The 27,970-nt window shown below is 49.7% G+C and overlaps 1 protein-coding gene across 4 annotated transcripts in view; it reads left to right on the top strand.

Annotated features, from left to right (window-relative positions):
- Positions 1–27,970, top strand: part of GRM7 (glutamate metabotropic receptor 7) — a 184,814-nt gene that overhangs the window by 57,856 nt on the left and 98,988 nt on the right. For all 4 annotated transcript variants that reach the window (XR_015805950.1, XR_015805949.1, XM_088171223.1 and 1 more), the window contains exon 2: positions 19,163–19,379. Coding sequence is in view for 2 of the 4 variants with exons in the window: in XM_088171223.1 (XP_088027349.1) it covers positions 19,163–19,379 (217 nt within the window). In the remaining 2 variants the exon portion in view is untranslated. The remainder of the gene's footprint in view (positions 1–19,162; positions 19,380–27,970) is intronic.

The raw sequence follows: 27,970 nt of genomic DNA, 5'->3' as shown, positions 1-27,970 counted from the left end.
CAGGCATTTGACTAAAAACTAAACCACAACGAGTTCCACCTCAGCATGAGGAAGAATTTCTTTCCATGGAGGGGGCAGAGCTCTGGAGCAGCTGCCCAGGGAATGCTGGAATTTTCCTTTCTGGAGACATCCCAAACCCACCTGGACGTGTTCCTGTGTGACCCTGCCTGGGCAGGGGGTGGAGGGATCATCTCCAGAGGTCCCTTCCAGCCCCAAATATTCTGGGATTCTGTGATTTGCCTGCTGGAAGGTGTCCTGCCCTCTGCTCCCATCTTCCCCTTTCAATTAAAAGATGAGTCTTTGCCATGGAGTGAGAGTTTGTGGGTGCTGGGTTTGGGCTGGGCTTTGGGGGTGTGCTCGTGGTGTCTGGGAATTCACCCCCATAACCAGCCCTGGCTGGCATGTGGGACACTCAGGGCTGAGGATCTGCAGGTCCTGGTGAATGAAATCATGGTGCACCCCAAGCACTGGTCACCTCCAGGAGCAGAAGGGATGTTGTAGCCGTGTTCTCCATCAGTGTAACTCAGTGGTGGATCTAAATGCATGGAATGGTTCTTTTTCCTCAGGAAAAGGTTTAATTCCTTTGTCTCTGCAGAGTTTTTAGCTGTCTCATTTCCAAGTATTGGCTGTGTTTGCAGAGGGGTAAAAAAGCATTGCGAAAGGAAATAAATAGCAAAATGTAATGCTTTATGCATAATAAAAGTGCATTTAAGCTCTAACATGTCATATAATCGTTCAGCCATGTCACAGACTGATGAATTCCTGAGCACAGACACTTCAAAGGGGAGTATCAATGTGAAATCTGGAATAAAGATCCCAAACCAGGAGCCAGCTCATTGGTTTAATGGGACTTTCTGTCTCTCAGTGTTCAATGCTCCACGCTTGGGAGTTCAGGAGATCACAAACTTCCCTGAGCTCAGGCTGTGCTGAAGGAAGCTCCGTGTGGATTTTACAGCAGAATATTTATACCAGGAGGGAAAGGCTGCTTTTATTCTTAAAATATTTACAGATTTCTATGATTTTTTTACAGGGGGAAAATGAACCTTGTTAGTGTCAGCTGAGGCGTGGCAGAGCTCTCTAGCAGTTGTTCTCACTCCCTTATTAGGGAGATCTTCATATCAATCCCGGGTTTATGGATTGTAATGGAGCTGCTGTAACAGCAGTAATTGGGGAAATTAGTTTGGACGGTGGCATTAATATTCATGCATCCCTGCAACAGCTCCCTGCTAATTAGTGTCTCTTCCTGCTGGATGATGGTGGCAGAATGGGGTGGGATGAATCTCTGGGGTTAACTGGTGCTCAGAGTGGTCACAAGTGTGAGCTGCAGGGCTGGGTCATTGCCAGGAGGAGCCCAGGGTGGGTCTGGAGAGCCCCAAAACCCGGGGGTGAGTCTGGGGACCCCCAAAACCCAGGGCCAGGGGAGGCTGTGGGCAAGCAGGAGTCCCGTTTTGGCTGGCACTGCTGTGCTGGAGGCAGGAGAGCTCTGCTGGGATCACTCCTCTGCACTGGCCTAGATTTGGGAGAGATGCTCAGAGAGTTTTCTCCATCTCTCATTTCCATCCTGCAGGGTACCAGGGGGACAATCTGCCTTTGCTGTGATATTTTCTTTGCTTTTCCCCTCTCACTGAGAGCTGTAAAATGCTCATGGTGAGGTTGGTGCCTTCAGTCTGGGGACAGCAGAGTGGGGACAGGGTTGGGAATGGATCAGTAGGTGTGGAACTCTGCCACAGAGGGTTTGGGGACACAGAATTTGTACAGCAGGGCTGCTGGAGCCAGCCATGCAGCAGGGTCCCCTGGGCTGGTCCCCAGGGATGGGACAGGAAGGTTCTCCACTGTCACCTCCACACTTCTGGGGGCTGGGGTTGGCTCAGGGACACCTTCAGGAGAGGAACTTGCCAGGAGATCTGCACGGCTCTTGCTGGCTCATTGAACAGAAATGTGGTTGAGAGGGATGGTAAAGGAGCACATCCAGATCATTCCCATAATACTCTGATGTGTTTCTCTCACTTGGGAAGCATGGGAGGTGGTGAGTGAGGAAGGAAAGGGATTTAAGGAGCATTTGTGTCTTGGGTGCTGAGCTGGGCCAGGCACCTTCCTTGGGGTGGTGGATGGAGGGATGGATTTGCCATTTCTTGGGGGGGATGCATGGATGGATTTTCCATTCCTTGGGGGGATGCATGGATGGGTGGATTTTCCATTCCTTGGGGGGATGCATGGATGGGTGGATTTTCCATTTCTTGGGGGGATGCATGGATGGGTGGATTTTCCATTCCTTGGGGGCATGCATGCATGGATTTGCCATTTCCCTATGGTGGGCATCCCTGGGCCAGCAGAGCCCCTGTGCCCTGGCCTGGGGGCAGTGCCAGCCTGGGGGCAGTGCCAGCCTGGGGGCAGTGCCAGCCTGGCTCTCCCAGGGTGCAGGTGATGAGGAGAATGCAGCAGCATTGCAGGGATGTCTGCACTAATTAATCCAGGCTCTCTTTGGGATTGCTCTCCATCTCTCAGCTCTCCTTCCTTTCTGTCCCACCTGGCTGGAGCTGGGTTGGGATGGGATCCACCCCCACACGAGCTGGGACCCTACAACAACACAGACAATCCTTTTCAATTCCTTCCCACCCCCCCTTGTTTTTCTTTCCCTTTCCCTGGCAGAAGGGAAGCGTTGTGCTTCGCTCAGCCTCTTTCACAAACAAAGGAATAAATAAAATAAAGCCATAAGTGATTGCAGCAGTTCTCTGGGAAGCTTGGAAGGAAGAAATAATGAGAAAATGCTATTAGTTCTATTTTTAAAGAGTTGAGAGCTGTGTGATGCCATGGAGATGGGATTGGTGTGAGCACCTGGGTGGATATAAATCTCCTGTGTGTCTGGGATAATGCAGATGGACCGGGACAGTGTGGAAAGGATTTCTGTTTATTGAGTTTCCCTGTCAGCTTCCTGTTATTAAACATGGTGATTCCCAAGCTGTCAGAATGGATGTTAAAATCTTCTGGCATTTCTGCCTGCAGAAAAGTCTGCAGGAAGACAAATCCCATGAATGATGTGGCTCCACATGTGTTCCCCAGTGCCAAGGGGGGCTGGGAGTGGGGCAGGGACCCCCCAGCTCTGCAGCTGAGGGTGTGTGGCACCTGTGCCACCCCAGGGATGTCCTGCCTGTGCCCACGGGTGTCACCCAGTCCCCAGGGAGTACCTGGAGTGGGTGTTGTGATAGTGGAGAGGGGCTCACAACCCTCCTGCAGCTCCACGGAGCCCCTGAGCCGCTGGGTGAGAGATGTTTGAGGGATATTTGGGGGTTTTATTGGGGCAGGTTTGGAGCCCAGGGAGGTGGCAGCACCCCCTGGGCAATGAGGGATGGCTGCTGGGGCTCCCTGGGCACTGCCAGTCCCCAGCCAGGGACAATCCTGCTCCTCAGGGCTGGCAGTGATGCTCAGGGAATTCGGGATAGCCCCGGAGCTCTGGTGTTCAGGAGTGGGCAGAAGCAGCAGGAACAGCAAGAGGCTTGAGTCACTGGGCTGTGACCATCTAATGACTCTGTATACAAATTAGATGGATTCACAGGGTGCTTATCTAAATGAGGTTGCCATTTTACAATGCTAATTTTCCTGTTGGTTGCTTGTGATACCAGAACATAGCATTAAAAAAAAAACCAAAAAAAACCCCAAACCATTTCTGTGCTCGTGGGCTCCTGAGCCTGGGCACACTGCAGGGTGAGCACAAGCTGGAGCTGCTGCTCCCAGCCCAGAGCTCCACTGCAGTAATTAGCAGCGACTCTGCACATCTTGATGAAGAATGCACAGGGGGCTTGTTCCTCTGTGCTTTTGCCCTCCAGAGGAATAAATAACTGGAGGGAAGGGAATTGAAAGGAGATGTAATGAAGGAGAAGGAAATAAACCCTGTGTGTGTTCCTAAGGCTGGCAGGGAGGGATCTGACAGACACTGGTGAGAGATGAGGGTAAGGGGGTGGCATCCAAAAACATCCCCATAAAATGCTGCTGTGCCACGGAGTGAGAGCAGGAGGTGCAGAAGTGTTTGGAGAAATATCTGGGGTTTTATTTGTCCCTCGGGGGCAGTGAGAAATGTGGGCAGTGTGAGCATTTAGTGTTCCTGGAGTGCTGCGTTCCTTTAGACTCTCAGCGTGTTTCAAGTGGAGAGCAAAGCCCCCTTGTCCCTCCCCTTCTCCCTCTCCTGGGTCTGAGGGAACAGGGCTGGAAGGGCAGAGCTGTTCTTGCAGGGAGCTCCAGGCTGCTGCAGCTTGGCTGATTCCTGACAAGGATGGCCCTGCTGCTCAGGGATTAATGGGGACATCCCATCTCCCATCCCATCTCCCATCCCATCTCCCATCCCACGGTGCTGCTGCCCCTGTCCAGGAGAGCTGATGATGGGCCAGAATGATCTGACACCAACGTTCTGCATAAACTCCTTTTCAGAAATAGCTATTCAGTCAGAAGTTAAAAAAATAAAAACCAAAAAAAAAAAAAAAAAAGTGTTGATTTAGGGTGTAAACTGAGCATGCATAAACATGAGGTGATCTCCAGAGGCACGGTGCTCGTTGTGATGTGATAAATAGAGATGCAGGAGTGTTTGCAGAGCCATCAGAGCCCTGTTCATTCCTGTTCAGCTCTTCCAGCTGTGGCTGCTGTGCAGCTCCACTGAGGCCCGTGGCAGTGTGGCCCAGCTGAGGACGTGATGCTGTTCCTGTCCTGGAAGGAGAACACACCATCCCACATCGTCCCTGCAGCTGCTGTGGCTCTGCCTGCATCCCTTCCCGTGGCTGCTGGAGCTGCCCAGGTTGTTCAGCACCTTGCAGGATCAATCCTCGGGGATTCTGAGCACTCCCAGCACCAGCAGCCTTCTCACAGAGCAGGGAGATTGAAACGCTTGGTGCTTTTTCCCTTTTATCTGCAGGGTTTTCCAGGGTCACAGGGATTGCTTTCATCTTCCCAAAGCTCCCCTGCCCCGTGCTTGGATCAGCTGGAGAGCCCTGCAGGAGCTCCAGGCTGAGCTGCCAGAAAATCCTCAGCACTGGGAGCCACTGGCAAGGAAGGTCAGGGAAATTCTCTTTACTGGGAGCCACTGGGAAGGAAAGTCAGGGAAATTCTCTTTACTGGGAGCCACTGGAATGGAAGGTCAGGGAAATTCTCTTTACTGGGAGCCAGGCAGGGAAGGAAGGTCAGGGAATTCTGGGCACTCAGAGCCAGGCAGGGAAGGAAGGTCGGGGAATTCTGGGCACTCAGAGCCAGGCAGGGAAGGAAGGTTGGGGACATCAGGGCTGCCCATGAGCCTTTATTTGATGTCTCAGAGCCTGAACCCAATTTTGTATGACCAATCCAGTGCCAGCCCAGCTCCTCAGGCTGTTGAACACAAAGCTGTTCCAAATTTTGATGGGAGGCTCCTCCAAGAGCATTTCACTTTTCCAGAACACCTGGATTTTTTTTTTTCTGCTAAAAAAAATGCAGGGAGAAACCACCAAGTTTGGCTTGAATGTGGTTGAGAATCTGAGTGCCTGTGGCTTTTTTTGCTCTTTTTACTTTTACTCTTTTGGTTCCAAGGTGTAAATGAGGCCAGTTCTGGGCACCAGGACAGCTGTAACAGGTCAGCTCTGCTCTCAGGAGAGAAACCAAAGCACACCTGGTTTACCTGAGGTGTGCACCAGGCCCAGATGGTTTTTTTTGATGAGCACTTCCTTGACTGTCCCATGTATTGAACAATTGACCCCGAATTTGACACATGGGGCTTCCAAAGGAGGCTTGGTGGAGAATTGGGAACGTTTTTTAATGACTGAAAATTGAGTTGATGGTGAAATAACGTTGCAAAAATAAGAGCAAGGCAGGTGTGGATGGGAAAGGTTGGTTCAGGCAGTGGAAGTGGCTGCTGGTGTGGTTTAGGATCAGTTTTATCACAGACACAGGATAGATTTTATCAGGGACACAAGCTGCAGGTTGGGGTCGGTGCTGTTGATGAAATCAGCACTGGACACTGATTTTTATCTTCTAAGGAAGGCCCTGATCAGGCTGGGCAGCTTTTCCTGCAGCTTTCCTTTCCTCAGGATTCATTGCTGGCTCCAGGCAAGGCAAGGAGCTGCTCTGGTGTGGATTTCATCAGGGTGCTGAAAGACTGAGCTGTTAGAGACCTTCAAAAAAATACAAATATTTCTATATCTGGCTGTTCCTGCATGAGTCTAATAACATGGCCCTTAGAAAGTAATTTGGATTAATTAGAATGTCCGGGCACTTTTGTGATAAAGACATGCAGAGTAATTATCCAGTGTCCAGAATAATCTATTGAGCTTGTGAAGTTTAAGTCTGAAAATTATTCTCCCCTAAGTATTCGTCTTTCTGACTGTATTTCTGTTATTAAATTTGTTTTCCCACAAGTTAGATAAGAAGAAATGTAATTATTTAGCTGGCAAGCTCAATGGTGAGGTGAAGAAAAGCAGTGAAGGTAGAAGTGTGATTGCCTTGTGGTTTTTCCTGTAATAATGCAGAAATATTTAGATATCTGTAGAATTACATGGTGATGATGCACTTTGTGAAAGGCCAGAGATGAAATATAAGGGAATAAAAGGTATAGATATTCCCTGGAACTTCATTATACCCTATAACTCTTGGATATGTAGAGGGAGAAATGTCAAATGCAGATTTCTCCCATAATTACAATCCATTCTCCCTCTCTGCATTTTCCCATTCTCCTTTATACCCAGAGTCTGTGTCCTGAAGGACCTTGTTCCGTTTCTGATGCTCAGAGGACACAACAGGCATTTCTACTTGTCATAATGTTTATTTTGGATTAAAGAAAACATGAAATCAAAGGCAGGCTAAATATAATCCCTCATTGTCCCTGGTGGAACCATCCCCAGCCCGGGTCAGTGTGCCTCCCACACGTTCTGGAGGAATTTTAAATGCCTGGAACTCCAGGGAGGAAACGTTTGACCTTGCAGATGATGGAACAATTTGTCCTCTCTGAGCCCCTCCCTCGGTGCAGGGGAGACCTGGAGGAGTCCAGGGAAGGGAAGGGGCTGGGAAAGGGGCTGGAGAATTCCTGAGGGAGCTGGGAAAGGGTCTGGAGAATTCCTGAGGGAGCTGGGAAGGGGCTGAGCCTGGAGAAAAAGGGATTAAGGGGACCCTGTGGCTCTGCACAACTCCTGACAGGAGGGGACAGCCGAGGGGATTTGGGATCTGGGAACAGGGACAGGACAAGGAACGGCCTCAGGCTGTGCTGGGGAGCTCCAAGCTGAATATCAGGAATCATTTCCCATGGAAAGGCTGCCCAGCCCTGGCACAGTCAGTCCCCATCCTGGGGGATTTCAAAGCTGGATGTGGCACTTGGGGACACAGGGCAGTGCTGGGGAAGGGTTGGACTTGATCTTGGAGTGTTTTTCCACCCTGATGATTGATCTCTGGTGGAAAAATGATTTATCTGAGTCCTTGCTGCAGCAGGTGGTGACTTTGAGAGGCAGAGCAGCACAGCAGGGCAGTGCTGGAGAGGTGAACTCCAATATCCTGGGCTGTGGCTGCAGCAGCAGTGAACACCTGAGCTAAAGGCTGCTCTTCCCTGGGGCAGATTATTTAGCTGGGAACACGTCTGGGCTGTGCGGAGCTGCCTGTAGGAATTCTGTGCTGGCTGGGAGGGTTGTGAGGTGAGAGCCCCCAGCTGGGCCCTTGATCTTGCACTTCTTACAAGAGAATTGTTCTTCTCTGCCTGGCTGCCTCAGGTGCACCTTGGGTGCTCTGGAATGCTGTTCTGGGTTCTATGACATAGAAGAAGATGATTTGTGTTGGTAGAAAAGGGGAGATAAAGAATGGCTGATGGAGATTTGATCATTTAGAGCATTCCAGGTCTCTGGGATCAGTTTACACCAGGAATTCAGTCTGGCCTGTCCAGGCAGGATAACACACTGGGACAACACAGCACCACGCCTGTGTAACACCCAGGCTCTTACCTGTACCTGTGACAGCTCCCTTGTCCCCACAGCGGCTCTGTGCAGGTGCCACCATCCCTGGCAGCATCACAGCCCCGTCAGGAGCCTTTGGGCTCGGGGGAATTGATCCCTGATGTCACTGGGATGCTGGCAGCAGTGATGCTGCTCCCATCAGGGCAGGATGAGGAGGTGTCTTGGTCTGAGGGACAGGTGTCTGCCAAGAAAGGCAGGAGCCTCTTTTGAAAATGGAGAATGTAAACCCCCTCCCTCCAAATTATTGTAATTTGGAAATTAGGGGGCTCTCAAGCAAAGACATGGGAATAGGAATAACAGTTCTTTACTGGGAAAATTCCAATAGCAATGCAGTATTGCAGAGAACAAACCCAGAGCAGGGGCAGAGGGAGAATCCAAGGTGCCCCCGTCAGTCAGTCAGGGTTGGTGCAGTCCCATTCCATGGTGGCTGCATCCTCCTGCAGTGACAGATGTGGTTCTGCTGGAGCAGGGCTCCTGCACAAGGTGCAGTTTTCCTCCAAAGCTGCAGGGATGATGTGCAAGGCTCTGGTTTTCCTCTGGGATGCAGTGGGAAAAGGCTGCTCTGCTGTTCCAAATCTCCCCTTTGATCTGGGTAGGAAATGCTCGGCTCCTGCCCTGGCTGGAGCATCTCCCAATGGGATGATGGAATTTGATCAGCCCTGCCCTGGGACTGCATGGCCATGAACAGGAGAGATCTCCTGGAGGGAGGATGGGCTGTGGGCAAGATAAAGAACACTGCAACAGCTGGGTGAACAGCTGGAACATGAACAGCAGAGATCCCCACAGAGATCAGGATCACTGCAACAGCTGGGTGAACAGCTGGAACATGAACAGCAGAGATCCCCACAGAGATCAGGATCACTGCCCACAGCTGGGTGAACAGCTGGAACATGAACAGCAGAGATCCCCACAGAGATCAGGATCACTGCCCACAGCTGGGTGAACAGCTGGAACATGAACAGCAGAGATCCCCACAGAGATCAGGATCACTGCCACAGCTGGGTGAACAGCTGGAACAGGAACAGCAGAGATCCCCACAGAGATCAGGGTCACTGCCCACAGCTGGTGATAGAATACACACTGCTGGTCACATCCTGTGCTGCAGCCTAAGACAGGGGGTCTGTGGCCCTGCTGAGAATTTGGGGTGAATGTTCCAGCCCTGGGTTTGTCACCTCCAGCTGCAGCTCTGTGAGCACAGCCTGAGGGTGTGGGGAGAGCTGGGGGGAAGGAGGAGGTGGGACCTGTTCAGGTGTGAGTGAGCAGGGCTGCAGGGAGGTCACACAGCAGCTTACACTCGTTCTTTATAATCCACACTTCCCTCTTGCCTCAAGCTTTTAATGAAGTGCCAATCCAAAGCAAGGCAGTTGAAGCTCAAGCAGAACCGTTCAGTCAGCCACAGTGTGTGAGAGCATTAAAAACCCCGGGGTTTTTATTATTTGACACGTTTTAAAATTCAGAAATACTTCCAGGATTGCACGGAGGGAAATGAGCTCCAGAAACCCTGTTTAAAACATCATTTACTGCTTGAAATGCAGCTGGTCCCCTTGGGGTGTTAGGGGATCTGGGGGGGAGCTGGAGATCACATTTTCACATTTTCTGAGCCTCTCCCTTAACGTGAGGCCACTCCGAGACATTTTAATGAGAGCAGACTCCTCCTTTTGCAATGTCTCTTCAGTGGGATTTATTCACAGGAGTTTGGGTTTGCTCATTGAGCTGCTTGCCCAGAGTTTAACAGTACACTGAAATTAGAAATAACCATTTAATGTAGCTAAATCTGTACTGCCAGATTTTGGATGTGTTACGCTGTCAGGGCACGAAGGCCAGAGGCTTTATTCTCTTTGGCTGTCAGACTCTTGGCTTTATTGAAAATTTAGGAATAAATATTCAAATCACAGCCTTATTTTCCACGACATAAGCATGGATGCTCTCCTAGAAATGCAATTACGAGATCTGCTCAAATCCGAGCTCGACAGCTTTCATTTAGCCCAATAACTCAGTCACAGGGATGATTGTTTCCCCTTGTACCACACTGCAATTTGTTTCCACTGGGCTGGGTCTGTGTGTCTGTGTTTGTGGATTACTTTCACAGAACTCTGTTCTGCCACCAAGAACATTTTCTGTCTCAGCCTGGCTGCTGAATAAGTCGTTACTGGTGTTGTCTTTATCGGGCTACTTTCAAAATCAATGAGATTTATACTTGCAGATTAAAAACCTTTTAAAATATGCATAGACAATATAAGGTTCAATTATCTGTTTGGGATGAATGGAGCAATGTGTACACATAAATAAAACATAAAAGCTGCTTCATTCTGTTTATATTCTGCTCCAGATTTATTTTCAAAGGAGGTGGAATTGGTGACTCCGTGTTTGGATGTGGGAGCTGCAGTCACTGCAGGATTGTTTGTGTGTCCATCCAGCTTCTGGATGGCTTCTCAGCTTTTGGGAGTGCAGGCAGGGGTATGGGAATGGTGCACGTGGGAGGAGATGAGAACAAATTACCCAGAGCTCCCAGTCCCATAACTCAGGGCATGGACCCTGAGTCTCTGCCCAACACCTTGGCTGGTGACAGGAACCTTCTGAGAATGCCCTGATTGGTGTAAATCTCAACTCCAGAGCAATAGGAAGAGTTTTTGGCATCTAGAAGACCTTGCAGGTGTGTTCAGGCCATGGGAGGGGCAGACAAGCCTTTCCTCTCCCTCCAGTATCCACAGACACAGAATCCCAGACTGGATTGGGTTGGAAGGACCTTAAATCCCAGCCAGTGCCACCCCTGCCATGGCAGGGACACCTCCCACTGTCCCAAATCCCAGTGTCCAGCCTGGCCTTGGGCACTGCCAGGGATCCAGGGGCAGCCACAGCTGCTCTGGGCACCCTGTGCCAGCCCTGCCCACCCTGCCAGGGAACAATTCCTTCCCAAAATCCCATCCAAATCTGCCATCTCTCATCTTAAATCCGTTCCCTTGTCCTGTCAAGGACGTGGGGATGGAGGGAGCAGCCCAAGGACAGACTTTCCATGTGTGACACACAAAATCCTGAGCTCAGCCCTTCCAAAATGGGCCCCCAACATCCTTTCCATTCCCCAGCCCCTGAGGGTGTTGGACAACCCTTGCTCTTGCTCTTAGCAGTGGGCTGCACAGGCAGCTGCACTTTTGCATTTTTGGCACAGGTTCTTTTGTTTTCTGCAGCTTTTTGGTGGCCAGACCTTGGTTTGTTCCCTCCTCTGTGGCATTGTGTGTTCTGTCTGCTGGAGCTGGTGCTTCCTCAGGCTGGGCTGGGAGTCAACAGCCCCTGAGGCAGACTGAGAGCACACAGAGCTCTCTCTTTGGAACCTCATCCCCTCCCTCACAGTGCTTCTGTCAGACCTTGTGCTGTGGGCTCGGAGTGACACGATGTCCCTGGCTGTTATTTGTAGGCTGGATTTGAGCCCCAGCAGGAGCTGAGCACAGCCTGGCTGCCCAAAAGTGGCCCCATGAAAGGGTCCCTGTGCTCTCATCACCTTACATGAGCTCAGCTCAGAATGGGCTTGAAGAACTGGCTCCTAATAGCCAAGATGCTTTGAAGCTTTGTTAAGATTTCCGATTGCCTCTAGCAAAGTGCCATCTATTAGCTCAACATCTCTGTGCAGCTCTCAGCCCACCAGGGCTGGGGTTAAAATCTGAAGAGCTGTGCATTGCAGTGGATGGGCCATCAGCACTGATGTTCCCCCTGATGGATCCTAGGAGGAATATTCTGCTCAGTGCTGTGCAATCCGATGTGCTGTGCTGCCCATAGCTCATCCCCAGCATCTGCAAACCAGGGAGCCTTTATTGCCACGCTGCTTTATGGGCAGGCCAGCTACAGTTCTGAACAAGCTGAATATTTCACTTTAAAATATGGAATGGGGAAGTGTCGTGTTTGTGCCTGTGCCTTCGGTATCAATAATCCCTGTGGTGCAGGAGATGGATTTCCCTCCCTGGGGATGGGATGGGAGAGGTTCTGTGCTCCTGGAGGGGTTTGTTGGGGCACCCAGGGGGAATTGTGGCTCCTGGGTGTCAGGGAGGGTGGCCCAGTGTTTGTGCCTTGTCCTGCCATAAGGGCTGGGGGGGGTGGTGCTTTCCAGGAAGGGTGGCTGCAGATCAAGGGCTTACAAATAGTAATTAACAATTATAAATTCGAGTTTCGCCCGATATTAGTGAATCACAGTGCAGATAAACCAAGAGAAATTAAAATGGGAGTAATATAAATACCAGTTAATTTTACTTCTGAGAAATGCTCACTCAGGATCTTCGTGATTACATAAACACAGCCTTATTCACAAAGAGGAATTTGCACACACAAATGAGGCAAGTGTGTAGCTAAAACTCTTCTTCTGTGTCAGTAGGAATTCAAATCCTGCTTTCTGGACGCGTTTTTCAAGGAGTGTTTTTAGGCAGAGCCAGTGCCAAGGTGTGGCAGTTTTCTGGAGCAGTTGGCAATTCAGATGGTGAGGGCTGGGCTGGCAAACACAGGAGGAGATGATTTGTGCAGGGCTGTGGGTGTGCTGGAGGGAGGGCATGGGGAGGACGGTGCTGGTTTCATTCCCATCTCCCAAAGCACTGCTCGAGTCTTGAATTACATCCTGGGTCAGGGGTGCCCGTTTGGGATGAACATTTCTCCCTCCAGAACTGATGGCACAGCCCTTAGCTGTCAAAATCTCCTTCTGTTAATGCCTTTCCTCTGATCTCATCCCAGTCTCCAAGCATGTCTCTTGAAGGTTGTTTTTATTTTTCTGGGATGGCCCCTGTTCCCCAAGGAAAAGGGACTAATTCCCTGCTTGTATTCTGTGTTTATTCTGTGGGTTTGGGTCCTGCAGAGATGCTCCTTCTTCCAGCTTCAAAATCTATTCATGCCTTCATTCACTCCCCCTTCTGTCAAGTAACCTGGGCTTTGCATTTGTTGTTGAAGAGTACAAGTATTGTATTTGTGTGTAAGTTTGTATTTGTTTCTAAGTTTGTTTTTTTTTGAAGAGTGGGAGTATTTGGGCTCAGGGAGCTCTGGGCTGGGCTCAGCCTCCTCTGAGGGCAGGGAGAGAGCAGAGAATTCCTGTTGGCCTCCCCAAATTCTGAGCCCACGGGGATGGGCAGGGTTTGGAGCCTGCTCTGCCCTCCCATTTCTGTCTCAGCGTGCCCTGGGAGCTCTGCTGCTGCCACAGCCTGGCACAAAGCTCTCTCAGAGTTATTTTTAAGTATCAGGAAGGTTTGGAATTGCTTCAGAGACCCAGCTCTAAAGAATGCTTTTTGCCAAAAATAGGATCACAGAACCCCAGGATGGTTTGGGTTGGAAGAGACCCCAAATCCCCCCCAGAGCCACCCCTGCCATGGCAGGGACACCTCCACTGTCCCAGGCTGCTCCAACCACATCCAACCTGGCCTTGGGCATTTGGAGGGATAGAATTGGAAGCATTTTAGTAAATAATTCATCCCTAAGAAAGCAGAAATGTGTGCTGTATGCTGGCTATGGCCTGTATAACACACTCTGTAATGAGTGAGCAATCCCCACTGTGGGCATTGCTTGACACAGGGGGGATGTCCTGCTTTACTCAAGGACAATTTTCCAGCAGCTTTGGAGGGGGTTAAGATGTTTATTTTTGTGCTTTGACTAATTTTCATTACAATTCCGGGTCCTGGTTTCGAGTCAGGTTCTTCAAGGTTCTTTTAGTATTTAAAAGCCAAGAAATCAGCCCCTGTTTTTCTATAAAAATCCAATTTATGCCAAAAGCTCATCATTGTCACAAACAGACCTTGGTCCAGGCACAGGTCATCAAGATGAAATACAGGATATCTCATATTTATGGACACATCTCATTTTACTGGCTGTTTATCATCTTGTTTTCCTGCTTTCTGAGCTGAAGTGCTCCCATGAGCCGTGTGGCCAGCACTAATTGCTGTCATTATTGTCCCTTAATTGCTACAATTATTTTTTTATTTTTTTTCAGGAGTACTTTCTCACTCTAGCAGAGGAAGCAGCAAAGACCTTGTAGCTATGGAGAAGCCTCCCAAAATCACTCAGGATATTTCCACCTTAGTGCCATGACAGTCGTGGTGGGGATGGGATTGGTTTGTGCCTGGAAATGGGCTCTTTTCAGGTCTGAAAATGAATTTAAAAGTGAGGTGTTCAATTAGAAAGGAAGTTGTTTGAGAAAGCCAAAGCAACTTTGGAAGTGTTTGTGTGAGGAATGGGTTCCATCCCTAATAATAATAATAACAATAATAACAATAATAACAATAATAACAACAATAATAACAATAACAACAATAATAACAATAATAATAATAACAGTATGATGATGATGATGATAATAATAATAATAATAATAATAATAATAATAATAATAATAATAATAATAATGAGGAGTTGGGAATTTTAAAAGGCTGCTCAATGCTAATTCTGGCCAAGGAGGGGGAGCTGGAGCTCACCCAGCCTGGGAGGATTGGGGGAATGAACCAATGGAGGTATCAGCAAAATCCAGGTACATGAATCATTTCTGGGTTTATTTTCTCAGTGTTCCTTCCATTGCTCAGAAATATTTCCTGTTGCTCCTAAAATGGACGTTATTATATAGAGTATATTTATAATAAATGTTCAGTGTATTGGATAAAATTTTCATGTTATTATATATAGGATACATATAGTAAATATTCAGTGTATTGGGTAAAATTTCCACGAATTCCATTATTCCATGAATTTATAATATTTATAATATTTATAACATTTATATTTCAAAACTATTTCTATTTATGCTATTTCCATGAATAAAACCCCAGCCCTGAACAGATCCCAGGCTGTTCCTCAGCTCTCAGTTCACAGCAGAGTTTTGCAGCTCATTTTTGTGAATTTGAGTCGTTGTTGGGGGTGGGGGATTTGCAGCTTTTGGAACCTGGCACTGCCCTGCCAGATGTGATGGCTTCAAGAGGTTCTGCCAGGAAAATCATATCACTAAAACTTCGGAGGAAATGGAAAGTAAAAATGCAGCAAACTGTGAACTTAATATTGTCCTGGTAGGAGCTCATTAATGTCTCAGTGGGTGCACTCCTGCTTTATCTTAATTGCTCCAGCTCCTCAGGGAAATTGCCTTTTGTGAAGTTCTCTGCCTGCTGGCATTGCTGAGGTGGGTTCAGGTGCACCATTTGCATCATCTTTTTAAAAGGTCCCCTCGGGGGCAGCCTAGCAGCAATAATCAATAATCAATATAATCAATAATAATCAATAATCAATAATTGTGTGCGTTTGGGGTGCTGGGCAGGCAGGCCAGGCTTTGGCAGCTCCTGCAGCCCCGGGGATTGTGCTCTGGCACCGGGGTTGGGCTCTTGCAGGGTGAGCACCTCAAACATCCTGGCACCATTCTGACACGGGTGTGCTGAGGGGAGAGGTGGGGGATCAATAATCAAACACAACGAGATGGAAATGGAAAATTGGAACAGCGAGTTTGAGTTCCATAGGTGTGCTCTGAGCTGTTCCCAACCTGCTGCTGGGGATGCTTGGTGTGGGAAGGATGAGGAGGGAGAGGCTGGAGGGGAGGAGGAGGAAGGAGAGGCTGAAGGGGAGGAGGAGGAAGGAGAGGCTGGAGGGAAGGAGGAGGAAGGAGAGGCTGGAGGGAAGGAGAGGCTGGAGGGGAGGAGGAGGAAGGAGAGGCTGGAGGGGAGGAGGAGGAAGGAGAGGCTGGAGGGAAGGAGGAGGAAGGAGAGGCTGGAGGGAAGGAGAGGCTGGAGGGGAGGAGGAGGAAGGAGAGGCTGGAGGGGAGGAGGAGGAAGGAGAGGCTGGAGGGAAGGAGAGGCTGGAGGGGAGGAGGAGGAAGGAGAGGCTGGAGGGGAGGAGGAGGAAGGAGAGGCTGGAGGGAAGGAGAGGCTGAGCAGACTCTGGTGACTTTGTGCTGCTGCTCCTGCTCTCAAACAGGAGCTGCTTTGCAAGCAAGACAACGAGTGTGACCCAGAGACAGCTCTTCATGAGCAGGAGAAAATGAAATAAATGAAGAATAATGGTCAATGTTAGAGATAAATTAACATTAATTAATCACTGACTAAGACAGTGTTCCCAGCATTAATCATTCCCCCTTGCTGTGATCAGAACATCAGCCAGGCAAACCACGTGGGGAACTGAGTGTGGTGTGTGCCACGGGCCTGCAAACACAGGGACTAGAGGAGAATCTGCTTCCCATGGCACTGAGATGTTCCCTGGCTGGGACACTGAGATGTCCCCTGGCTGGGACACTGAGATGTTCCCTGGCTGGGACACTGAGATGTCCCCTCGGTGGGACACTGAGATGTCCCCTCGGTGGGACACTGAGATGTTCCCTGGATGGGACACTGAGATGTTCTCTCACCTGCCAGCCCCTGAGTGTCCTTAGAAAGCTCCAGCTCAGCTCAGGGCAGCTGGGGAAGGGCCAGCAGGTCGAGGTCCCTCCTGCCAGGATGCTGGAGCCTTTGGAAAGCAGGCTGGCATTCTCTGGAGCTTTTTGATGTGTCAGAACAGAAAATGGGGAAAATGTGATGGGAATGAAATCTTGCTTCTCCCAACTCCCGTTTTGAATTGATGATAAAGAACAGATTTTGCTAAAATGAGGGAAAAATAGCATGGTGAAGTGACAGAAAATATTAACCTGGATAATCAAAAAGCCCTGAACAGAGCAAAGTGATTTAAAACTCGCTGGTGGTCCTTGGTCCTGCTCTCCCTCCTTGCAGCCCTGCAGAGAGCAGGGGCACTGCCCAGCCTGGCCCTGAGGAGCTGTCCCAATCCCTTTTTATTTTCACCTTGGTGCTGGCAGGAGCTGGGGGTGCCTGTGTGGAGCTCCCTGGGGGCAGCAGTTGGGTTTTGGCTCCTGGGTGCCCAGTTTGGCCACTGGGATGCTGCTGGTGCCTCCTGCAGGTGTCTGCAGCCTGCTCTGCCACACTGGCCAGGGCACTGCTGGTGGCTGCAGTCCCTGCCACACCCCCTGAAGGCGTTTTAACAAAAACCAATGTGATTTTAACAAAACAGCAGGAAATTTTTACTTGGCACATATATATATATAACTTTATGTTGCTTTTAGATATCCTGTTTGAAGCGCTGGTAAAACCTCTAATACCTGATTTTTATGCTCCAAGTGATTGAAGCAGCCAGCAGCAGTTAATATTTTATGAACAGTGGAAAAAGATTTAAAATCAAAAAAATCTCCTTAGGATTACAAGCAATGCAGCAAATTCTATAGAAGCTTTGGTCGTTGTGAAAGTGCAGAATGTGCTCCTTTGGATTTTTAGTTGAAAAAGGAGTTGTTGGCAAACTGGGATACAAAGAGCTGCCACAGATATAAGAACTGATGTTTCAGCCTCCCTTTAATGCTGATTGCAAACAGCAGCCCCTGGCTCTGGGTGGGTGCTGGGTGCTCAGGTGTCCACCCAAAGTGTCCAGGCACTGCTGGCAGCAGGGACAAAGTGGAATTTCCCAGGTTCTGCTGGCCAGGATGCCCAGCAGGGTCCGTGCTCTGCAGTTTGGGGTGGGAGGGAGCTCAGGGGATTGCTGGGGTGTCTGCAGGGCCAGGGCTGGCACTGATGGAGCTGCTGCTTCTGGGACACTTTGTTGGGAAAGACGAAAATTTAACAGAAAAGTTTGCAGATATACAGAAGACTCTATAGAAATGAAAGCAAGTTTTGACATAAAAGATGCTTTTAGGGCCAGTTGTTGCTGAAACAACTGAGAGAACAAAGGTTTAGTCGAGTTGGAAGGAGTTTTATGACTAAAGTCCATAAACTAAGTGGCCTTCAAACAAAAGGATAAATCTTCTTCAATCAAGGAATGTTTTCTACCAAGCAAAAAAGCATAGGCAGACAAAAAGATTTTTTTTTTTTTTTTTTTACCAAAGCTAGAAGAAATTTCCACTGCAAAGCAAGTCCCAAAGTTTAACATGAAAGAGATAAAATGCATTGTAACATGAATAATAAAAAGGGGTTTCAGGACACAGGGCTTGCCCATAGCCAGCAGCTCTGGGCTCACCCACAACTGCTGGAACCTCATCTGTGCAATAAACTGAATTTTAGGAGCCCTCTCTGTCAGACTCTTAGAGTGTCTGTTTAGGCTGAATAGCAGCTGGTGGGGTAGTTGATAATTTTTCCATGCAAAGTTCATTTCTCTGTTCACCCTTCTGGCTCCCCAGCAGCAATTTTGCTCTCTGTGTCTGCTTCTCCTGTGCTGTGGGAGCTGCAAATGCCTGTGTGGATATAAAGTGAATTCTGGGGAAATAATGTGAATTCTGGGGATATCTGCTCTCCTCTTCCCCTGCTCTCTGTGGAGCCAAAGGTGCTGAGCCCTTTGCAGCGCTGGTCCTGGGGAAATACCGTTTCGTTTTTCTGTTTGGTTTTCACGTTTGTTTTTCTGGGGAGGCAGGAGAGCTGATAAATACCTGTGGAATGATAAATCCTTGTGGAGGGCTGTGCAGAGACCAGAGCTGAGAGTGCAGGAGGTGCTCGTGGTGCTGCCCTTTGCTCAGGATTGCAAATCTCTTGTCTCCCCTGTGTGGTGTCTCAGGTGAGATGATGGCAGGTTATGCAGTCCCAGACTGTAACAAACAATTGCACATTGGGGATCAAGGTCCTGGCAGCTCAGGAACTGCTCAGGGCCTTTGCTGCCATGGGGACAACAGCCCTGAGCACTGTTCTGGTGTCTGTGTCACAAAAGTCACTGCCAGGCTCCTCCACACTGTGCTGGGAGGAGGAAAAGCAGTGGCTGCTTGTTGGAACAGGGCTGGATCTCCAGGCTGTGTCTGTGCTCAGCAACCTTCACACTCTTTTTCATCAGAAAGAATAAAAACTAAACCTTTCCTTGAGCCTGGAGCCTTCATCCTCCAAAGGCTGAGGAAGAGCCTCCCTGGCTTCCAGGTGTGGAGTTAACCTGACTGTACCAGGATCCCAAATCCTGGTGAAACCACAGCACTGAGACAAGGGCAGTGAGTGATGGAAATGGTTTGTGTGCTGCACTGGATTGTGTCAGAGGGAGGAGTGAGGGGTGTGCACACACAGGGCTCTCTGCAATGGATTCTCAGTTTTATTTGGGGAATTCAAGGCCAATGAAAGGATCGTTCCTTTGGCTTGGACGTTGTAAAGGAGAGAAATGCAGCTGGGCACAGCAAAGCCAAAGCTCAGCTGAAGCCAGGTGCTTTAGCTGCTGCTGCTATAGGTGCCATGAGTCTGTGAATGTGTGTATTTATCAGAAATTGTTTTTTTCTACAGATCCCACAAATCAGTTATGCCTCAACTGCACCCGAGTTGAGCGATGACAGGCGCTATGATTTCTTCTCACGGGTGGTTCCTCCAGATTCCTTCCAAGCACAAGCAATGGTGGACATTGTGAAAGCTTTGGGATGGAATTATGTGTCCACTTTGGCATCTGAAGGGAATTATGGAGAAAAAGGAGTCGAGTCCTTCATGCAAATTTCCAGAGAGGCAGGTAGGCCACGCCCGTGCTCCCTCCAGCAAAGTCATCGATGTCGTGTTGTGCCAAATGTGATCCTGTTTTTCTAGAGCTGATATTTGATCCTACACTTGCTCCAGTTCTCTGCAATGCTCTGCAATGCCTCCTGGGTGTTGTCATCCCGAAATTGCTCGTGGACTTTCAGAGTGGGAGCCCTCAGTGGTTTGCAGTCATTTCTGGGGAAATAGAAATGCTTGAGTTGGACCGAGCTCCTCGTGCTGCTCTGGCTGAGCTTTCCCTGTGCGGGCATGGGGAGAAGCCAGGTTTGGAAAGGCTGAGCTTGTGTGTCTGCACAGCCTGGAATTCTGCTGGGGGCTGCCTACAGCCACTGGCTTTACTTTGGTGTCAGCCCCGGGGTCCAGCCTGATTTGGGTTGTTTGCTTTGGCATTTCTCTGCCCATTTCAGTGGAGGCAATTCAGAACCTCTGCCCTGAAGGCTCGGGGGTCGCTGCTGTGGGGTGTGGAGCCAGCAGCCCAGTGGTGTGGGGTGACACATGCCAGCCCTTGGGTGAGAGTCCTTGGCAAGCTGACCTGCAACCCAGATTTGTCAGGCTTTGGAAAATGAAATGTTTGGAGCTGATTCCTGTGCTGGGAAGGAAAAAGCAGCTGGTGATGGGATGGAATCATTGATGATGGAATTGATTATTGGTGATAAATGCAAGGGCTGTCTCCAGGAGGCTCTGGGGACAGAACCCATCAGCATGGGGCAAGACAAGCCCTGCTGTGAGCTCTCAGCTCTCCCACCCTGGACCTGCCTGGCACTGCCCCAAATAGAGCAGGGCATTCCCAACTCAGTGCCCCTGTAAATACCCTGGCACTGCCCTAAAGAGAGCAGGGCACTCCCAGCTCAGTGCCCGTGTAAATACCCTGGCACTGCCCCAAATAGAGCAGGGCATTCCCAAATCAGTGCCCCTGTTCATCCCTGGCACTGCCCCAAATAGAGCAGGGCACTCCCAGCTCAGTGCCCCTGTTCATCCCTGGCACTGCCCCAAATAGAGCAGAGCACTCCCAACTCAGTGAATGCCCGGGCAGGGCAGGGCAGGGGCTGCTCTGGGGCAGCTCAGGGGGTCCCATGCCCAGGGCTGGTCCCCCAGCACGGGCTCTGTCTGCAGGGACAGCCCCAGGCACGTCCCAGGCTGTGCTGGGGCTGATGGATCCCTCCTGCAGCATCTTCCTGGGAACAAGCAGGGAAAGTCGCTGGGATTAAAGGAAGGGGTCTTGGAGAGGGGGAGCTGGAATTGTTTCCTTCTGTTGGTGTCACAGAAGGAACCCACATTTGCATAAATTCTTCTGTTCCTACAAATGCATATTTATGTGGTATTAAAGCAAATGGGTTTGGATTTAATACAGCAGGAAGTGACAAATGCCAGTGCTCATTGGAATTTAAAATTGACTTTATTTGCAAATATCTGCAGTTGCAAACTCAGACCCAAAATGTGTTCCCTATGTGAAGGACAGGCTCTGGCTGGAGAACAGGATCCCATTTTATGGACCTTGTGCAGAATTACATTTATTCTATGAGCTGTTCATGCAGTCAACACAAGATCCTGCAGAAAAAGCAGAGCCTGAAGCCAAGCAGTGCTGCCAGCTCTGTGTCCCTCAGGGGGATGTGGGTCATGCCTGGCAGACTAAGGCACTCACAGGGATGTGCCTGACTCTGGGATGGGAATAATCCAATCCCTGGAGCTGCTGCTGCTTAGGGCTGTGCTCAGCTCCTTTATCCCACAGATAAAGTGCAGTTCTGATGGGGTTTAATACCTGTCACAAGCTCCTGCAGGTCCCAAACCCTGGGAAGTGCAGGAAGATCCCATAGTGTGGGGGTTTAATGGAGCAGGGCTGTGTGGAGATGCAGGTTCTGATCATCCCTGGGGACAGTGGCACCTTGTCCCCTGGTTTTGGGCTGAACCTCGTGGTGCTCAATGGGAGGAGCTGGGCCATTGCTCCCCAAAAGTCCCTGGCAGGAGCCTGGAGCTGAAATGGGGTCAGGATATGAATGAAAACTCCTACAGAAAGTGTTGTCCAGCCTGGCAGGGTTCAGGAAAGGGTGGAAGTGGTGCTTGAGGAGCAGAGCCCCTGTCTGGCTGTGTCTGTTACAGCCCTGAGCTGCCACAACGAGCCTGGATCAGATATCCCACAAAGAACAGCTTTTCCTGGAGTTTTGGGCAGAATTCAGCCACAAGGTACAGGGATGTAAGCAGTGCCTGGATCAGATATCCCACAAAGAACAGCTTTTCCTGGAGTCTCAGGCACATTTCAGCCACAAGGTACAGGGATGTAAGCAATGCCTGGAGCCCAGGCTATCAGCTTTTATTGTGATTTATGCTCAGCTGGTAAAATACCTTCTTACCAGCAGAGAAAGGGACTGGGAAGAGCCCCAAAGGAAGTTCCACAGAATCTTTAATTCTTCTATGAAGGGGTCCAGGGCAGCAAATCCGATGGGCAGGGTCCTGAGGGGACTTTTGTAGGGTTAAGGTGTCTTGGAAACAGAATAAGGGATTGGGAAACTAGCCAGTAATTAGGGATTTTAGGTTAAAAGGAATTCATTATTTAAGGGGTTGAAAATGAACCAGTAGAATTACAGAGAGACAAAGCAGGGCTTTGCAGAGGGGTAAAATATTTCTTAGTTTTAGTCATTCTAAGTGAAGAACTTCTTATCTAAGGGATTGTTCTCCAGGGGAGCTTCTCCCTGGGGTCTCCTCTTTCCCCAGTGAGGGTCTCTGCTGTCCCCAGAGCAGGCAGCTCTGCCAGAGCCCAGGCTGGAGGGAAGTGAGGCCAGCTCGGAGCAGGAGCAGGGGCTGGCACTCCCAGGGCACTGTCTGGCACCTCACAGTCAGCTCCCCTTGGCAGGAAGGAAGGTTTGGTCTGGAGGTACCAACACATCCCCTGGCTTTGGCCTCCAGTCCATAGCAGCCAATTTTCCTGAAGTCAGTGAAGTCAACTTGTTTCTGATCAGCCAGGATCTCAGGAAATCCAAGGATCAGTAGAAAGTGCTTCCCCTGCTTAGTTTTCAAATATGCTTTGGCATATAAAGACTTTGCTTGATCCTCTGAGTTAATAATTCTTCACAAAGTGACTTTTATTATGAGCACTTCAAGCGAGTTTGAATATGTCATTGTGGCAGGAGATGAAGATTTGAAACATGCTCTGCAGTCTGTGGGATTAATAAATTAGGGGAATGGTCTAATTATGGGAAATCTAAAGGACAATTTCAGATTATTAATGAAACTACTGAATACTTGAATTTCAAAGATTAATTCATCTTTGATTTTTTTTAAAAGATTAATCTGTACCAGAAGGTTAATTGCTATCTGTAAGAAATATATATATTGAAGTCGTTAGCAAAAGACCACTTGAATGCCTCCTAACAGATAAATGAAAGATCTGGAGTGCATTTATTAATGTTCTGCTCTCCCCCAATGGCCCATTTTCACAGCTGAGCTGGCTGGCTGTGCCCTGCTGGGCTTCTGCTGCTCTCCCACTGCTGGGCTGCAGCTCAGGGCTGAGGAGGGGCTGGAGCTGCAGGATGTGTGTCCCTCCTTCAGCTGTCCCTGTGTCCTGGAGCTGCAGGATGTGTGTCCCTCCTTCAGCTGTCCCTGTGTCCTGGAGCTGCAGGATGTGTGTCCCTCCTTCAGCTGTCCCTGTGTCCTGCCCAGCTCTGTGTGCACAGGGCAGGCTGGCCAGAAGGGACAGCCCTGCATGGTCTGAGCTCAGATCTGAGCCACTGGCAGGGGCTGGAGAGGGATTCTAGGGAAGTGTGCACCTCTGTGTGTGTGCTGCAGGTGTGACAAAGGGGGTTCCAGTCCCATACCAGGGTTTGGTTCCAGTCCCATTCCAGGCTCTGGTTCCAGGCTCTGGTTCCAGTCCCACTCCAGGCTCTGGTTCCAGTCCCACTCCAGGCTCTGGTTCCAGTCCCATTCCAGGCTCTGGTTCCAGTCCCACTCCAGGCTCTGGTTCCAGTCCCATTCCAGGCTCTGGTTCCAGTCCCATACCAGGCTCTGGTTCCAGTCCCATTCCAGGCTCTGGTTCCAGTCCCATACCAGGCTCTGGTTCCAGTCCCATTCCAGGCTCTGGTTCCAGTCCCATTCCAGGCTCTGGTTCCAGTCCCATACCAGGGTTTGGTTCCAGTCCCATTCCAGGCTCTGGTTCCAGTCCCATTCCAGGGTTTGGTTCCAGTCCCATTCCAGGCTCTGCTTCCAGGTCCCTTCCAACCCACACCACTCTGATTTTCAATCCTTCCTGCCCTCATAAGCAGAATTCTTTTCCCAGCAGAGCTCCTGAACGGCATTTCTCAATATAAGCCTGAATTTCTTTATCTTGTTTTTCCCTTTAGCTTTGTTTGCTACAAACCCCCTGTGTATTCACACAAACCTGTGTGGGACACCTTGTCCTTGTGTTTAGCAAGTGAAACTGTGCCAGGGAGGTTTGGGCTGGATTTTAGGAAAGGTTCTTCCCCCAGAGGGTGCTGGGCACTGCCCAGGGAATGGGCACAGCCCCGAGGCTGCCAGAGCTCCAGGGATGGCCAGGCTGGGATTTTGGGGTGTCTGTGCAGGGACAGGGCTTGGATTTTTGTTCCTGTGGGTCCCTTCCAGCTCAGGACATTCCATGGTTCTGTGTCACTCCACCAGAATCACGAACCATGATTTTGCACTCCAATCTGTGCATTAAATATCATCCTCTCCAAATTCTCTGGTTTCTTTACAAATTGATGGCCTACAATCCAGTACTCATTACAGAAATTATTTTCTCTGGGTTTGTTATCCATGGCAAAGGCTTTTTAAACCCTTCTACCCACTGAAAACTGAAAATACAACAGCTATTCCTAGAGCCTCGATTCTTGTTTTCTCCACTGGCTTGTGATTCTGAAGATCTGAATCCTGTGCTGGGGTTTTTTTGGGATCTGAGTCATGTCCTGAGGCTCCCTGAGCCCCTCAGTGGTATCAGAGGTCTCTGCTCTCACTCAGCCCTTGCTGACAGGAGCTGACCCTGATGAAAGCCCAGAGCTGCTCTGTCATCCCTCAGTGATTCACACAGCACTTCTGCAGGCTCCTGAAGGTCTGCTCTGATCCTGAATCCGCATTTTTGTAAGAGAAGTTAATTTTTATGCTGTCTGCTGGGAATTCCATTAGCACAAATGAACTAACATGAGAGGGTGAAATCACTGCTCTGCCTGCACCCCCAAAGGCACTGCTGACTGCTGGGGCCAAGCAGAAAATCCTGATTTATTTCCTTCTTGTCCCACACTCCGGTGCTAAGGAAAGGATCTCTGTTTTCCTGGGATCCATCAAAGCCTGCTGAGTGGTTTGGAGCACTCATGGCAAGGAGCAGGGAGCTCACAGGGTACCCAAGGAATGGGAAGGGAGGTGCTGAAGTGCTGGGCAGGGAGTGCTCTGGCTGTGACAATAAAGAGAGGACAGGTGGAGGTTTGGGGGAGGTTTCCAGGGAATTCCTGGTCCTGCAGACCCCTCCTGGGGGCTCAGTGCTGTCCCTGTGTCTTCGGTCGTGTTCAGTCATTCAGCTTTGATGGGAGTAGCCTTTGTTCATTCTCTTGGGAGCCTGTTTTCCGGATCAAATACAGCGAAAACAAATGGATAAACCACTCATAAAATCGAGTCATTTATCTCCGAGCACTTCAAGTGTTTTCCATTTTTCTTCCCACTTTTCCCAAGCACTCAGGCACGTGTCCTTTCGGTGTGCAGTGATGTTAAATAACAACATTATGAAATCTATTGTTCTCCCTCCTGTTGTCAAATAACAAATGTTTTGGCATTTCAGAAAAAAAAAAACAACAATCAGGCAAGATCGCTGAGTTTGTACTGACTCGTGTTATGTGCTGTAGTTTGGCAGGGTTAATGAGATTTCCTGTTAATTGTAGCTGAGCTGGGAGAAGATGCCCTGGCCTTGATCCTCAGGAGTTCTTGGGGCTGCATTGAGAGCTTGAAGGAATTTCTGAGAGCGGGAAAGTAAAATCTGTAGGAAAAAAAAAAAAAAAAGTCCTGTGAAAAAACCCTGGGAGGGGTCAGAGCTGCTGTGGCTCTTTTGGGAAGCCGTGAGCAGGGCAGAGGAGGGGACGGGGGGTCCTTGAGGTGCTGACTGGGCTCTACAGCTCCTTTTGTGGCACCCCAGGCTGTGTTTGGAGATCACAGAACGCTGTGGCTGCAGTGCCCACCTCTGTCTGTCCCACCTGGGCCATGCCAGGGTGTCCTGGCTGCCTCTGCTCCCTGCTCAGGGCAGGTGAGATCCCAGCTGCCCTTTGGGAACATCCATTTCTCTCCTGACTGCACAGGCAGCGTTGGCACCAAACACGAGCACGATAAAAAGCTTGAATTTAAAAAAAAAAATCCGACCCTTGGTGTGTAGTGCTAGATGTGTTTTGTTATCTTTTACCAGCGAGGGGAGATAAGTACCTGGTGTGGATTTACAGGGTCCCCGGGGAGCAGGGAGGCACCAGGGGCTGGATGTGCCCCTGCTGGAATTCTGTGATGGGATCTCGGTGATGCCTCCTTGTCCTGGTGAGAAATCAATCCCCGGAGCTGGGGAGGGCAGGCAGGGCTCCCATGGCATCCCTGCCCTGGGGCATGGGGGTGGCAGGTGAGAGCTGAGAGGTGAGAGCAGCTCATCCCCAGCCCACAGGAACGGGGATGAGCTCACCCTGCTGCTCCCTCGGACCATCAGCCACTTTAATGACAAATATCTGCCTTTTTATGGCACTTATTGACCATGTGGAGATTGCATCCCAAGGACAGAATAAAACTGAAATGGGCAATTCTTGCTGCTGAACAAATAACTGCCAGGGTGTTCTCAGAGCAGCAGCCCAGCTGTAATAAAACACCTCTGGTGTGGCTGTGAGAGGGGCTGTGCATGCCAGGGCAGGGATCCCTTGGGTGCTGGCTGATCCACGAGGATGCTCTGGGGGTCCTGATCCCCCCCAGTAACGCTGGGCACCCAGGGGTGCTCAGCCTGCAGGAGGGGAGGTGCTGCCTTGCTGCAGCCTCAGGATGTTCATCCCAATCCAGTGTTTGCAGTTGGTTTGGGCAGCATTTCTGCATCCCAGGGGCTCCTCGTGGCAGGCATGGGAGCAGTGGAGTTTGTCCTGCAGCCAAGTGCTGCTGGGGAGGATGGAAATTGGGGAAAAAGGGGGAGACTTTGAGGAAATGGACACCAAGTTTGTTCATGTGCATTAGGAAACTTGAGGAGAAAAGATGCCCTTGAAGTGCAGAGGCTGCTGGTTTGGGGAGGAGTAGGGGGAAAGGAGAGAGTTTGGGGTTAGAGAACAATAAAGGAGTGAGGCTGAGGAGAGGGAGAGATGAAAAGCTGCAGAACAAAGGTGGATACGAGTGGCTGGAGCTGCAAAAACTGAGCAATGGCTGGGAAAAAATATCCACGGGTAAGGAAGCTTTGCCATAGAGAGTGGGCTGGAAAATCCCATTTGTTTCATCCAAAAAGCCCTGATTTCAGGAGCAGGATTGACTTTGATGGTGAAAACTTAAAGCTTCTATAGAAGGTAAGGCAGGAATTCTCCCCAAAGTGTCTCTTTTGTGCCCAGGGCAGGGAAATCAGACTGGCCAGAGGTTTGTGTCTGAGCCTTTGCTCCTCAGCTGGCTCTTCCCTGCTCCCAGCCTGCCTGGAGGGACACGTGGAGCCTGTGAATCCCAAAAATCCCCAAAATCCCAAAAATCCCAGCTGGCCTCTGGCACCTCTCCCTGTGCTTGCCAGCTTTCCTGAAGGAAAAGTGAATTTCACAAAAGCCTGCAGCAGAGGAAGGCCCTGGATTTTGTTTCTCCCCTTAATTCAGTGACCCACAATGTCTGACCAACCCTTTCATTGTCCCCCAGTTTATCTAATATCTGTATTTTCTTCCTTTCCCTGATTGTCTGGGGCAGCAGGGGCAGAGCCAGTGCTCCCCACACACTCTCAATTATTATTTGAATTATTGATAAGGACCTGGCTCCCTCCAGAGCTTTCCAGGAGAGCTCTGCTCCTGTCACTGCTGCAGCAGAGACCCAGGGGCTTGAGCTGCCTGAGCCTGCAGTGCACTGAGCCCAAACACAGCAAGTTTCTGCTCAAAAGCCTGAAAGATTTCACAGAAATGCTCGTGGTTTAAGAGGAGCAGGGTGCAGATGTAGAGCAGCAGGGAGCTTTTTTTGACGGCCCTTCACTGATGTTTCATTGCTGTTTATATATTTCTTTTAGAGCCAATTTTATATCCAGGCAAAAGCAAGTCTAGACAGATTGTCTAAAAACTTTTATTGGCTAATTAAGATTATACTGCTGGTATATCACTGCTGGATAGCAAGGACTCTGCTTAAGGAATGGCCTTTAGATTTTTGCAGCGTGTGCCTTTTGCCAAGTTTTCTATTATTCCTTGGGAGGGCTTTTTTTCATATCTATTCCAATATCAGAAGCAAATTGCACCTGAAGTCTCATGTTTGGACACCTGAGCCTGGCTAAAGGAACCAGAGCACCTTGGTTTTTGCCAGGGTAGTGAGAATTGGTGATTTTGTTGCAGTGAGTGGAGCTGCAGCTGCTGTGCTGCAGGGAGCTCAATCCACCCTTGCAGAGCTGAGGGA

The sequence above is a fragment of the Sturnus vulgaris genome, chromosome 11 (genome assembly GCF_052056855.1).
Source record: "Sturnus vulgaris isolate bStuVul1 chromosome 11, bStuVul1.hap1, whole genome shotgun sequence".
Taxonomy (NCBI): domain Eukaryota; kingdom Metazoa; phylum Chordata; class Aves; order Passeriformes; family Sturnidae; genus Sturnus; species Sturnus vulgaris.
Note: the sequence above shows the minus strand (reverse complement) of the source record. Positions and strands in the feature narration are given on the sequence as shown.